Source organism: Herpailurus yagouaroundi, unplaced genomic scaffold (genome assembly GCF_014898765.1).
Source record: "Herpailurus yagouaroundi ecotype Mexico unplaced genomic scaffold, PumYag 28, whole genome shotgun sequence".
Taxonomy (NCBI): Eukaryota; Metazoa; Chordata; class Mammalia; order Carnivora; family Felidae; genus Herpailurus; species Herpailurus yagouaroundi.
The window spans coordinates 152,673,071-152,687,194 of NW_024412376.1; the positions used below are offsets into that span (position 1 = coordinate 152,673,071).

A 14,124-nucleotide genomic window follows, 5' to 3' on the forward strand; every position below is an offset into this window, starting at 1 on the left:
GTCCATATTCCCGTGTCACATTTTCTGTTTATCATGAAGAATGGAGGTTTGGAGGCGCTCCAGAATGTGTGCACTGGACCCCTTCTATTTGCCCCCAACACTGTTCTTTACTCCATCCCACTATGCTAAGTGTTGGCACAGAAATGGTAAGGAAAACAGACATAGTCCTGCCCTTTTTAAGCTTACAGTCTATTAAGGATAATTTGATATTAATCAAAATACCAACTTCAACTGCTATAAGTTCTATGCAGATAAAATCCAGGGACGTGTGAGAATATTTGACAGAGAATAGGAGAGATGATACACACTATAATAGTGTATATAATAGTTGTAGTAGAAAGTAATATGAAATAGCTCTTAGTTTTGCACACAGTCCTATACCTTAATGCCTGCCTTTATGCTCCATCTATGTTCTCTTCATATGTAAGTTTCTCAAAGCTTCTCTTGCCCTGTTTTTCTGAGTATCGGCTAGCCTTTCCTTCTGATTTTTTCAATTCTCTCTTCTACGGTAGCCCAACAAGCCCACGCCATGTTTATCTTTCTTTGGAGCTGGATCAATGAAAGAACATGAGCTCCAGGATCAAGTTAAGTTTCAGACTGAGGCCAGCATAGCTGCTTCACAACTGAAAACACTTTTAAACACAATCTCTTAACATTGTGGGCCTTATTCACAAAACAAAACAAACAGCAAAGTGAAGTTGTCAGTTTTGAAGGATTTGAGGTAAATGTCTATAAGGTTCATTACTGGAAAAATATGGCCTTGGAGAAAGATGTCTAAGACTTAACTACAGAGTGATTGAATTAATGTATCTAAAGAAGGAGGCTACTAGTAGGTACTGAATGGGTCGGCCTAGAACAGAGAAAAAAAAGGAGCTCCCAGACACATGTAGAGAGTGGAGTCCAAGCCAGTATGGGGAATAGAGAAATTTAACAAACGAATTTTAAGTATTTATAGCCCCATTTGAGCTCTTGCCATTAGATATCCTATTCATTAACTTTCACTTACTGTATACTTAAAAGCACCATTTTTTTTCTACAGGGAAATAATGGGCTGCTTCTTCAGGTTTTATTTTTAATCTTGTTCAGTATAGCTTATTTTAGAGATAATTGCACTGTAAATGCTTAAATTATCCATTTATTCTGTAAGTATTTATTTGCTATTTATCAAGTGCCTATTATATGCCACTTTCTAGATTTGTACCTGGGTATTCAGTGGTGATCAGAACAGAACTAGTTCCTGACTCTGACTTCATAGTTTCTACTTCAGTAGGGTAGACAGGTTTAAATAAACATGCAAATATACATATATAAACAAAATATAATAACTATACACACATTATCTCTGTATCTATATTCTATCTATCTATCTATCTATCTATCTATCTATCTATCTAATCTATCAATGTATATGCAGAATAAGATTCTCAACAAATGAGATGACAGATCCTGGACCATATAAAATCATCAGGATGATGAGGCTTCTTGGAAAAATCCACCAACATTCATCTAGCATATGTTCCTGCATTAGTTTTCCTATTTTAAGATTCCATAAACACCCCTATCAAAAGTCAATGAGAAAAATCACATGATATAATGTGCGTGCAGCATCCAACACTGTTAGATAGATGCTGGTCTCTTTCCACTCCTCCTCCTACAAATTATTCCAATTCTAACTTTAAAAGAATGTTTCCCATCTCTCTTAACAAATAATTGCCTGAGCAAATACCAGAAGTGTGAAATTATAGTTGTAAGCACAATGCAGAAGAAAGAAAAGTTGAGTCAAGTTTTTCTACCTAGAATAACAGGCAGTAGATCATTCCTTGATGTAGCACTTACATACTTTCTTTTTGTTAGAATTCTATGACGAGACAGGTGCAGGAATAAAGACATAGCACACACAGAAGGAAATCAACTCAACAGCATTGAATGAAATGCCTGACAACTTGCAGTAAAGAAATTCTACTTATAATCTATGGCAAAATCCAGATTAAAAATTATTTGAAAAATATGAAGGGAAGTTATAATTTTCAGTTCATCTTGAATTAAAAACTTGGAATCTATAAAAACAAAAAAATATGTACAGCTTTACTTCCACATTTTATGAATCATACTGATGTTCTTTATACTAATAAAAATAAAAGAGTAATAAAAGAAATGAGTTACTAAGCTAGTACGTTAAGCCACTATAATGAATGGTAATGGGGTATTTTGTTGGAGTTGAAGATCAATATGATTTATTACCAGATGCTCTACTGATAAAGCTGATAATGTAATAATCAGAGAAGTGAAATTCACCTAGAGCTTCACATATGTTTTCATCTTTACTTACAAATTTAATTTATTGTAGCTTTATCTGATATACCATCTCCTCAATACAGGCAAACCCAATGGGACATATTATTTAGTGTAACTTTTATGTACTAAAGTCCACAATAATACAAAATCTATACAGCATAAAAAATAGAAGAAACACTCTGTTGTAAAAAATAAAATAGCCTACATGAGATAAACCACTTTAAATATCACACATTACTTTTGGTCTATCTACAACTCACTGGTCTTTTGTCAATCCGTGGCGGTGTTTCAGTCCTTCCTATAATCAGGACTTGATCCACTGGCTCCTGTGTGCTCCCACAGGGGAGCATTGTGCTCCCACAGAGATCTTACCACCTCACACTCTCATTTCTCTCTAACAGCATTGTCTCTGACTTCCTAATGATTGCAGCTTTCTGCATCTTCAAATCAATCCTGGTCTGTCCTTCATAGTGACGATCGTTTTTTTTTTCAAAAAACCCTTTTCGCAGATAAACGAAGCCCCTTCCTCTCTTACCTATTCTGGCCCTCTGCTGCTTTTACTGAGTTCGCTTGGGTTTCTCTTTTCTTGTTCTCCTTTCTATTGGCCATTTCATGGATTTAACCATCAACTTTTATTTTGTATTATTAATTACTTCAAAATCTTTGCCTCAAGTCCTTGTCTTCCTCCAAGTTACCACAGTCTGTATTATTTTGATACCTCTAAAAGTCCCATCGGTGCTTCAGGATTTCACAAATTTTGTTCACCGTCATCTTTCTTCCCAACTTTTGTTCTGCCCTTTAGCCTCTTACATGCAATAATAAAACCACCAGTTCCCCATCCCTCACACTTAATTATGGCATCATCTTTGGCTCATTTTTCTCCATTAGTCCCTCATCTCACCAAATACCCAATCCCATGAATTCTGCTCCTATATTAACTACCCTACCTGCTTTTACCCCACAGCTACACAGCTCCTGCTTTTATGACATCTCCCCTCCATCAACATGATAGCCACCCTAAGGAGGCCTCTTGCCTGGCAATGGGGTCTTTTGCCAACTGCTGGCGCACAGCTGTAAGATTAATTCTTGGAGATTCAGATTAAAACTCCTGTTTTCAAATGCATTCCAAATAAAGACTTAGGTCCTTATACTATCTAGGCCTTCTATGAACTGGCTCCAGTCTACCTTTCCAATGTTATTTTCCTGCATTCTCTCGGGATCCAAATGCCATACTGAGCCCCTGTTTGGTTGCATTTTGCATTTCCATTGTTAGTGCCTACGCTTATGATGTTCTGGTCATTATGAAAGCCCTGTCCTCATTTTTGCATTTCCATTCAATACCAATTCTTCAAGGCCTATCTCGGATGTTACCTCTTATAATAAGACTTCAACGATCAAAGTAACACTTATTGAATTACTACTATATACTAAGCATATGTATTATTTCACTTCAAATGAACAACAACCCTTATGTTCAGGTGAGGAGACAGGCTTGCAGAGGATAAATAACTTGCCTACAGTCTCACAGATAGTGAATGGTAGGTGGACTTGTGCTTCTAACTAAAGCTTTCTGCCTTTAATTAACCACTGTAACTTGACCCCCACTTTACACCCTCTGCATAAATGCCTTGAACTTCATTTGTTCCCCTCTTACAACGTGTATTAATTTGTACCTCATGTCATAGCTTTCAATTTGTGTCCAATTTGCTAGTCACTTGATGGAAGATCTCTGGAAAATTCGTGCTGCCTTTTATAACAGTAAGTGTTTACCTAATAAATGCTGTTGCCTGGATAGATAAATATATTATTTCCCTATTTGGAAACTTACTATGTCTATTATCTAGTTCCTCTTATATTACCTCTCCTGATTAAGATAAAATCCTTCATTAATCTGTGGCTTTAAAATTATACGTAGATGTCTTTTCTGAGGCATTATTTTGCATGATGCCTCAACACGCACCTATTACTCTAATTAGGATTGACTGTACAATCTCTAAAACATAATGCTCACCACCACCTCTGTCCTTCATCCCTGACATTTCTCTTTTGTGCAATGTCACCCACCTCTTCCAAAACGATATATTATGCTTTTTTCAAGGTTCAGCTAAAAAATTCTCATAAATGTCTTCCATGAGCAAAGTAGCTTCCATTGACTAAAATTTCGATGACTATAATATTATGTGCATACATTATTTCATGTCTTTGCCAAACCTCCACAGATTCTAGCGTCTTCCCAGATGATCATGTCTTACACTGCAAAGCTCTAAGAATACTTTTAAGTACATATTAGATATTTTAAATAATGTTAGTGGGTCTTGTGAATTAACGTTATTCACATGTAAAGTAAATTAGAGCAGTTAACTGGCAAAAAATGCATAGTTTTTGAAAATAACTTAATTTTTGTGCCTACTATGTAGACTTATAAGGACTTAATCTTACTTTACCATTTCGATTCAAAACACTCAAAACTATTTATTTAAACTTTGGAACTGAACTCTAAAATAATAATATGATGAGCTGAGTGGCTATGAGGTGCTGTCTTAGTTAATGGATATTGAGGTAAAGATTTTCCCCTAATGCTTTCTTCTCAAGGTGAGAAAAACAGTTCATTTGACATCTTACATGACCTTGTTTTATCCACATGACTTCTATCTGGCAAGGACAATGCACCCAGCAGCTGCATACAAAATAGATATGAAATTCTTTGCCAAGACAATTTAACTTTTGATAGAGACAGCCATTGGTTCAAATAGGTTAAAATGCTCACTAATTTAAAAATCTTATATATTTTGACTTTATAATTATATCTTTTTTATATTTTATGGTAGACCATACAATAGTCAAAACAGCGACACTGCTTTATAAAAGTGAGCTCTTAAAGAGGCAGAACATCATCTAGTTCTGTCGTTCCTATGATTTATTACCCCAGTTTGGTCCTTCTTTTAGAACCTGGACAGGAGCAGATCTCCAGGTCCAAATGGTCAGACTATGTACAACCACTCTTATTTTTTCCTAAATAGCCTACTGACACCTTCCCAGTGAAAAGGGAAAGAACTATTTATTCTGAAAGTGCATTCTTTTTAATTCTACCTATGTTAAAAAAAAAAAAAAAAAAAGAAGAAAAATCCTAACCTCTTCAACAAGGTAATTTCTTCAACAGAGTAAGGCTCAGTACAATTCTGCAAGGAATATCTGTCTAAGTTAGTTGATGCATATTTGTCTTCGATAAACCCAGAGTCTCTAAAGAAAGTCATGCTTTGGGTCACTGTGGAGGTGGAGAGATGAGAGGGAATTTCAGGGCACATACATTTCTGTGATGGTCTCTGGCAGATTCGTGGGGATCTCAGTGAGACCTTTCCCACGACAGTCTACGATATTGTTGCTACAGGTACAAGCAGCTGGACAGTGCAAAACACTGCAAGAAGGAGCCATAAATGACTGGTGACCTGAAAAAGAAACAAACAACAATAACAGTTTCCCTCCTGAAATTCATCATTGTGAAATTTATGAGTTCATCTCAAACAACAAAACATGTTATTTAACAGAAACGTATTTCTCTAAATATCTGAGCATAAAATGGGCCTATATTTCTAAGATATATTTTAGGAAGCATGCATTTATAGTTCTGGGTCAACACTCAGATGAAGCAAATGAGATTCTTAAAACTAATTATGAAAATGATAATTTTCCCACTTGAAATAATTGTTAAGAAAGGCTAAACTCAGACCGGAAACTAGAATTTGATTCAAAACGATTCTGAGTTCCAAAAAAAGCAGCAGTGTCAGACTAACCTATATTTCATTTCTAATAAGCTTGAAGAGAATTTGGTCTTTACTAAATGTATGTAGCATAATGTACTGTACTTTAAAAAAAGAAAGGAGAACAGACATAACTGTTGATTCTAAATAAGTAATTGTGTATCAATAAATGTGGGGGATATTAGATCTTGCTAAGCTTCAAATCTTGGTAGGTTCAAAATCTGCCTTTTCTCTGAAGTTATAATAGTTTGTAACAAGCCATTTTGTAATTGTTAAGCTAGGTAGTTCTATTTTTGGCTTTCATAGCCTGCGATTTTAGCATTAAGTAGTTACCTGTGTGTATGTATTTTTACTACTCAGTATTTGGAAACAAAACTGTTTTGAAATGAGATTTCACTGTTGGAATGATGAACGACAGAATGGCGGCCATGCTGTACTGAATGGGAATCTGCACACACTCAGTTTACTGGAGCAGGACAAACCCTCTCTGATCTGCAGGGAGAGGGCCTGAGCGATCAATGTCAGGAAGGGGCTGCAGGCCAGTCACTAACCCAAGCCCTCTTAACAAGCTCTCAAACGTTACAAAAATAGTCTCAGTCTAAAAAAGAAACATGAACTTGCCTTCTTCCTCATCTAGAAAACAGGAAGGGAAAAGTGAAGAGAGAAAAAAAGTGGTTAGTAACAGTTTGTTAGTCATTTCATTATTTAATTTTCTTAAAAAGCAATCAGACCTAAGGAGAACATTCCATGTCATTATAAGAAAATTTTGTTTGGGTTATAAAAAGTGTGGAGAAGTACACAAAAGGGTCTAAAAGATAACGATAAATGAGAATTCTGTACTCATATGTCTTCAATCCTCTAAGGAACTATTTGTGATGTGTTATATATCTTTAAACATTTTGTGTGACTGTACCTTGAACAGACACTTCTGAAGCAGAACTATATATATATATATATGTATATATATATATACACACACACACACACACACACACACACACACATATATATATGATAAATTATGCTAATATGGATCAGGTAATATTAACATAATATTTTATAAATAAGTATAAACATAAATATAAATATATATGAATTGGCAATCAGACTGCCTAAGCTTGAGATCCATGGATTCAACTATATGACCTTGGACAAGGCTACTTAGCATCTTTTTCCTCAACAGTTTAATCTCTAATATAGATATAATATTATATCTCACTACAGTTGTTCTAAGGCAGGTGAAATGAGCTAAGTATATGTGAAATACTTAGGCTGGTGATCAAACATATAGAAAGAACTAAGTAAATGTTACTTGATATTTTACATAGGTCATGCCTAATTTTCGTTTTCAGATTTTCATCACTAAAGCTACTCATTTATCTCTTTCCTGTAGAGGTGAACCACTAGTATGCACGGAAAGTGCTTTGTCACTCTGCAACTACAGTTGAGATACTTTCCTGAATTTTCCAGCAAGATGAATCATATTTCCATTTGTTAACATAAAAGTAGATCTAAATTATTACATAACAGCAAAATAAGTAGCAAACAGAATTTAAATCTAGGAATCTCCTATATTTCCCCAGGAGTGAAAATTGAAAAACCTTTCATCATACATTAAGCACGAGTAATCTGTAATGGCCAATCACTCACAAATGTCTTAGAACATATTATCAATATCACTGAAACCGAGGATTTCCATGGAGTGATTAGTGCACAATTGCACATGTTAGTGAGCAAAACACTGAAACTTTTAAAGCATGCGTTCTCCACAGCTCTCTTACATAGAAGCAAAAAATAATATGACAACATAAAGGTTCTTTCTCTCTTACCACTGCAGACAAATTCTCGTTTTTGAACCTCAGCTACATTATGGCCCCTCAGGTGGGATGGACCCATACACTGAGTGTAGAGACCAACCCGGGGCCTTTGTCGCAACCAGTCAGAGAGCCAGGCGAGGTGACAGTCGCAATATAGGTTGTTCGAATGGAGGCGACTACATAAGAAGAAGGGACGTTTAAGGCAAGAAAACAAAATAGTTATTCCAAGAATTAAAAAATGTATTAATAATAATATGTAACTTTATTTCTTAACATGTAAGTAGATAAAGCTTAGTAAGTCCCAACCTAATTATTTTTCTAAAAATGATGAGAATCAACTTACTCTTCATTTACTGCCAAGTTAAGCAAATATACAGAAGCTTGAACACGACCATAAAAATAGTTTTCTTATGTTCACTCAAAACGGTAAAAAGAAATAGGTATGTCCAAGGCAAATTGCTTTGCAGTCCCCACATACTGGTGGCCAATTGGGGTGGGGTGGGGGCGGGGCCATATAAATAAAAGTTGTGGCTCCCAATATGAGTTATCAGTTAGTCCTGCTGTTGTTAGTTTCTGTAAAAACTGCTTGCAAAATCTTTTTAGAAGGTCACTTTCGTTTTTTGCTGAACAAGATAGAATAATAATTCAATATAAAACACTTCTTTCATGTCCCTATTCTGATTTCCTTCTTTTTGTTTAATAGCAGAAAAAGGGATTAGCTGCTTTGGGCTCTTGGGACCCTATCCTCAAAGAGCAGGAACTGAAATGAAAAGACATAAATGGCTAGGAGTGAAGGAATTAAGTGAGCCCCCTCTCTATGTTGGCAGTGATCCATACCAGAGCATGGATCCATTCCAAGTGGCAAATAGCACTTTTCCATTAATAAAATATCAGACAAATGTATCCACTAAATTAGGTAAATGACTTCAAATTGGCTTTTATGTTTTCTCAAACTAAAGAAAAGGACATCCAAAACTATAAATCAAAGCATCATTTCCAGAATCATCTATGACACAGTAATACCATTTTAGTCCTTTTTAGCTGATGTGCTCAATTCTAACCCAATAACAGTAATGGATATTAAAACATGGAACTCAGTCCAGAAAGATAATTGGACCATAAAAGTGGAATTTTTAAGTAGCAATGATAATATAGAATAATGAAACACCAAAGCAAGGGAATTTCAAGTTAGATAACTATTTTACATTCTCCTTGAGCCTGTGTAGATATGGAACAGACTGTCTTGCATCAAAACTTAGACGGCGTGCCACCAAACATAATGCCACATTGCTACATTTTGGGAAAGCTGGGTGACCTCCGGTTCAGTTTGTTTGGAAGTCAGAGTGGCATCCTTTGGAAACCGCTTAGCACACTCCACCTCGCTGTTCTCTAAATATTTTCATCTAAACCAAGCACGTTACAATAATCCAGTTAGGTGTGTACAAATTTGAAATGAGAGAACATAAAACTTTAAAAACCTGATTAGCAAGACAAACGCTAATGGATTTCTGTAGGAAAATAAGGCATACTATCAAAAACGTGGATGATGGATATTTCTACAGTCTTGGTGGCTTTATTTTCTCAAGGATTAAGAGCTTGTTCAGTTTGTTTTTACAAATCAGCTAAAGGTAATGAGGAGCTAATTTCATCAAATATAGTCTGAGTGAACTATATTTGGTATTAATTTGGTCAAATTAGGCTCAACTGAAGAGTACCAAGGAAATAAAATTTATGTTATATCTGCATACTTTGAGAATTTCTTTATTTTGTTAAGTCATATTCCAAGGAAATGATCATGTTGTGTTGTATCATATACAGAGCTACATTTTAGTGAGAGAGGGAAAAAAAAAAGGACTTTAAGATTGGTGTTACCTAATTCATTAAAAAGCTGGCAATTCAAATGATTTTTCACTAAAGAGAAAAAAATAAAAGCTATATGTTTCCAGTTATAACCTACTGTAAAATGAAAACTATTTTGAAAACCCAATCAACATTTATGTTCCCTACTTAAAAACACATATTATTCCAGAACTCCAAAGCTTTGGTTATGTTTCCCACCATTTCCTACATGTGGTATATAATGTATTTTTAAGGTCAAGGTGATTCTTAAACCCCATTCAAATGAGATTTATCTCTGAAAATGCTTTAACTAAATATCCCCATGCTGAGCTTTAAAGATTATTTTTTCTCCAAGAGAAAAAAAACAGTTGTAGCAAATACTTTACTAGGAAACAAGTTTTTATTCACCTAAAATATGTTAATGTCCATCTCCTGAAAAGATATTTTTAAATAAAAATGCTGACACAACCTTAATTATAGAAGCACTGGAGGGTTATGGTGTAATTTTACATTACAAAGAATGTTGGAGAGCCAGTTTAGCTTTATTAGGTCGGCTTGCTGTACAGTAATAAAATCATAAAGATTTACCATTTATCATTTCTGACAGCCAATCAAGGAGTCTTACATTTCTTAATGAAATGTGACCTCCACAATAGCTCAAAGTAAACGTCCCCCCTCCAACTTTCCATAATGCATATCATTTAAAGGAAAGCCTTCATGTTTTCAGAATAATAGTTCATTTATTCAAATACCATATCTAGTACTTTTTAAAAAGTGGTGTTTTCCTGGTCTACCCCATAATGAACTTGTGGTACTGTTTTTTGTTTACTAAAAATGGTACTTAAGGGGAACCCTTAATTGATGACATTGACATATATACATTGCGGCTACTTACAAAGTCCTAAGTTTAGGCATATGGTTGAAACTTGCCACAGAAAGTCTAGTAATGTTGTTATTGTTGAGAGTGCTGTAGAATAAAACAAGAAAAGTTAGAAATTTTAGGTAATTAAAATTTGCTGATCATTCTATATGATAATACAGAGAATGCTTCTTGCAACTATGTTTATGCAGGGCAACTATCTGGTAGAGACGGCATAAAGAATGCCCCAGGTTATAAACAAGAGGATAAATAAATGCCATACTTTAACACTTTACTATGCATTCAGCTTTATTAAATATTTATTACAGATTTATGTCTTTAGCCATAATATCTTTGACTATTCACATATTGCTTTATGCACCATGGGTATGCATGTGTGTGTATTTATGACACTGGTTAAGGAATAATATGAGGCAGTCAACAATTAGTAAAATTGGGCAGTTACACTTCCTTAGAGGGGCACTATGTATAATTAGTGTCATGAGTAAATGAACATATTTGAAATTTCCAAATTAAATTTCATAGCAATAGCACAGAATTGGTTTTGTCAGATCCCGGAACACAGTCCTGCTAATTATTCTCTATTGTGGACATCAGCCATTGTTGAAATCTGAGTAGTGAGAATGATATCTACATTTGGTATTTGCATTGGGTAGGGATAAAGTGTCAGGCTGGGGCAGTTTATTAAAAGCTTAATACACTCTAATACTTCTTTACTTAAAATTTTTTATTGTTTATTTTTGAGAGACAGAGAGAGCACGAGTAGGAGAGGGGCAGAGAGAGAGAGGGAGACACAGAATCCGAAGCAGGCTCCAGGCTCTGAGCTGTCAGCACAGAGCCCAATGCAGGGCTCAAACTCACGGACTGTGAGATAATGACCTGACCCGAAGTCAGACGCTTAACCGACTGAGCCACCCGGGCACCCTGTACATTCTAATACTTCTAAGTCTAGGCACATATCCTGTCCCTTGCAAACTTCCATGCGGTACAGATCACGGTTTCTGGATGCTGGAGTCAGGAAGATGGGCGACCAAGGGAGAGACGGTGAAAATAAGCATAACTCTTGCTTGGTTCAAATTGTTAGTACTTTTCCCCTAACACAGGCATTGTTGTATTATTATGGCTTTTCTACTACCACTACAACTACTACCCATTCATTCATCTAATATTTCCTAGATGGCTCTTCATTTTATGGCAACATGGAACAGTATAAAATAAATCAGGCATAAAACCTGTCCTAAAATAGCATATTGTCCAAGTGGGAAGATGGAGTACAAATTATAAAAACTTATAGTTAATAACATGAAGAAGAGATTGTTTTTCTCCCTTTGGGGAAGCCTGGTTATGACAAGAAAGTGAGAAGGAGGCTATCCCAGGGCTGTGTTTGTGCAGTGCGAATACGGACAATGATTCTAGTATGGAGAAGACACCATGATGTGGTGAGCAAAGCGGGCAAGTTCCTGAGGGAGTCAGGATGACAGGATCCACAGCCCACAGATGCAATTTGATAATGGAGAAAGGTTTGAATTAGACTATGCAAATCCTCTTGCCAATGGAGGCTGGGCAGGGAAGTAAATGAGAGAAGCAGGATGCGTGTTAAGAAACGCAACAGGGACGAGAGATGGAGTGGAGCAGGCAGAGGGCTGGGGCCACTGGAGACCCTGGTAAGCGAGCGATGACACTCTCTGTCATAGCAGCTAGTCCTCAGCTCCGATGGACCACTGCTCCGTGCTAATGGAAGGCTGCCAACCGATCTGATGTTCTCAGGAGACGCTGGAAACAGAAAATTTCAGATCTGTCCTCCTAATTTTTAAATACTGGCAACTAATTCGGACATTTCAAAGAGTCTGTGGGCTACATCTGTTTGGACGAAAGCAGGATACATTTATGAGGCCACTTTTGGCCAGCTGGAGGCTGCAGTTGTGAATGGTATGATTTGGGGTGTTCAGGGGTTCAGGGATTCACTTGAACTTCTCAGTAAAGTGGGGCACAGAGGCTACCGATCTAGAAGACACACTTTCTTTTCTTACCCAGTTTTGCAATGTATTGAATGATATAAAAACTAATGCAACTGATTGAAGTAAGTTGCACAGGCGAAAAAAAATCCCACTTTATGAAGGACCTATAAAGCACTGAATTGGTTGGTTCACGTTATCTAAAAGCCTGTAGCATTTTTCTGTGCTCAAGTGAAATGAGATTTTTTTTTTCAAACGCCATTAAAATATATCCTGATGTTTGAACTAAAAGGTTTCACTTCTCAAAGGGATTTACTTTCAAATGACCCCTTTTCCCACCCTCAAAATTTATGCTGACTTTATATGGCTAAAATCTTCAGAGTACATAACATACTGAAATGTGACTTTAGGGATAACATTTTTAAAAGTAATTCATCACATGCAGTAGGCATGCATTAATTTTGAACTCTAATTTCTTATGATTCCACACCAAAGAGTGTTTTCATTGAATGCTGAAAGCTGGTGGCTATCAGTCTAGAGTCTTTTCTCAAAATGTCACTTTGCAAAATGCAGCTGAAGAAATAGATTATCTTAGTGGTTTTATTCAGTATTGATGTGGCAAAGTGATATTGACATTGATACCTGATAGTGGAACGATATGTGGAACCAATGAAATTAAATGATTTTAAAATTAATAATAAATATTTGCTAATTACATCTGATGACATGTATGTTATGGTCGTGACTAATTCCTATTCTGAAACAATGCAAATGTATCTATTGTACTTCTTTATTTGTGAACACTTTCTTCTAAACGAAACTATATTTCTATGTTCAACCTCAAGATTTTCTTTTTGCAGCAAGAATATATTCTTGTACAAAAGTACATTTTGATGTACAAATACGAAATTTTAGTTTTGGTAATCATATAGTTACTCTCAGACTTAGATCTTGATTTATTCTTTCTTATTTCCTTAGTGCTCAGCATAGGATTTGGCGGAGTCTGATATTTAATGGATATGAATCACTATGTCTCGATTCAATTAAATGATGCCTATTTTATGGAAAAGAAATAAAACAAACAATACAAAACTAGATGTTGTCCAAAGAAACAGAAAACATTGATCTAGATTTAGTTTCCAATGTTATTTTTGAGATGGTATCTTCATATTAAAAACAGAGACATTTCTGAATCACACCAATCAGAATTCCACAATTTGCCAGGTTGCCATGAACATACAAGTGATAGACTGACTCCCCTTGCTTTCGTTTACCTGGACTTTTCCTTCTCAAACTTTATTCACTCTCTTTACCCTAATTTATATCTTAATTTAACAAATTTTTGTCAATGGTCCAGTATGATTACTTCCATCCCCTTGTTTTGCCTCAGTATAATCATACATTGAGAAATGGCTCATGGAATTAAAAGTTTTAAAAAGATCTAAAACATTGGGAGTCTGAAATTTAAGGTGATTTGGAAATTAATTAATTCTTCATTATCTCCACATAATAAGAAGATATATTGTAGCGGGTCATAGACGCTAAAAATAAGAAAAACAGACAACTTTCTTTCTGGAAAT

The 14,124-nt window shown here is 35.5% G+C and overlaps 1 protein-coding gene across 11 annotated transcripts in view; it reads right to left on the reverse strand.

Annotated features, from left to right (window-relative positions):
* The window catches only part of SLIT2 (slit guidance ligand 2), a 380,574-nt gene that overhangs the window by 127,573 nt on the left and 238,877 nt on the right, over positions 1-14,124 (reverse strand). For 8 of the 11 annotated variants that reach the window (XM_040487032.1, XM_040487040.1, XM_040487006.1 and 5 more), the window contains exons 7-10: positions 10,605-10,676; positions 7,883-8,046; positions 6,675-6,686; positions 5,603-5,741 (exon numbers count right to left, since the gene is read on the reverse strand). In XM_040487032.1, coding sequence (XP_040342966.1) covers positions 5,603-5,741; positions 6,675-6,686; positions 7,883-8,046; positions 10,605-10,676 — 387 coding nt within the window. The remainder of the gene's footprint in view (positions 1-5,602; positions 5,742-6,674; positions 6,687-7,882; positions 8,047-10,604; positions 10,677-14,124) is intronic. The other 3 variants (XM_040486997.1, XM_040487054.1, XM_040487069.1) reach the window with 1 other exon arrangement.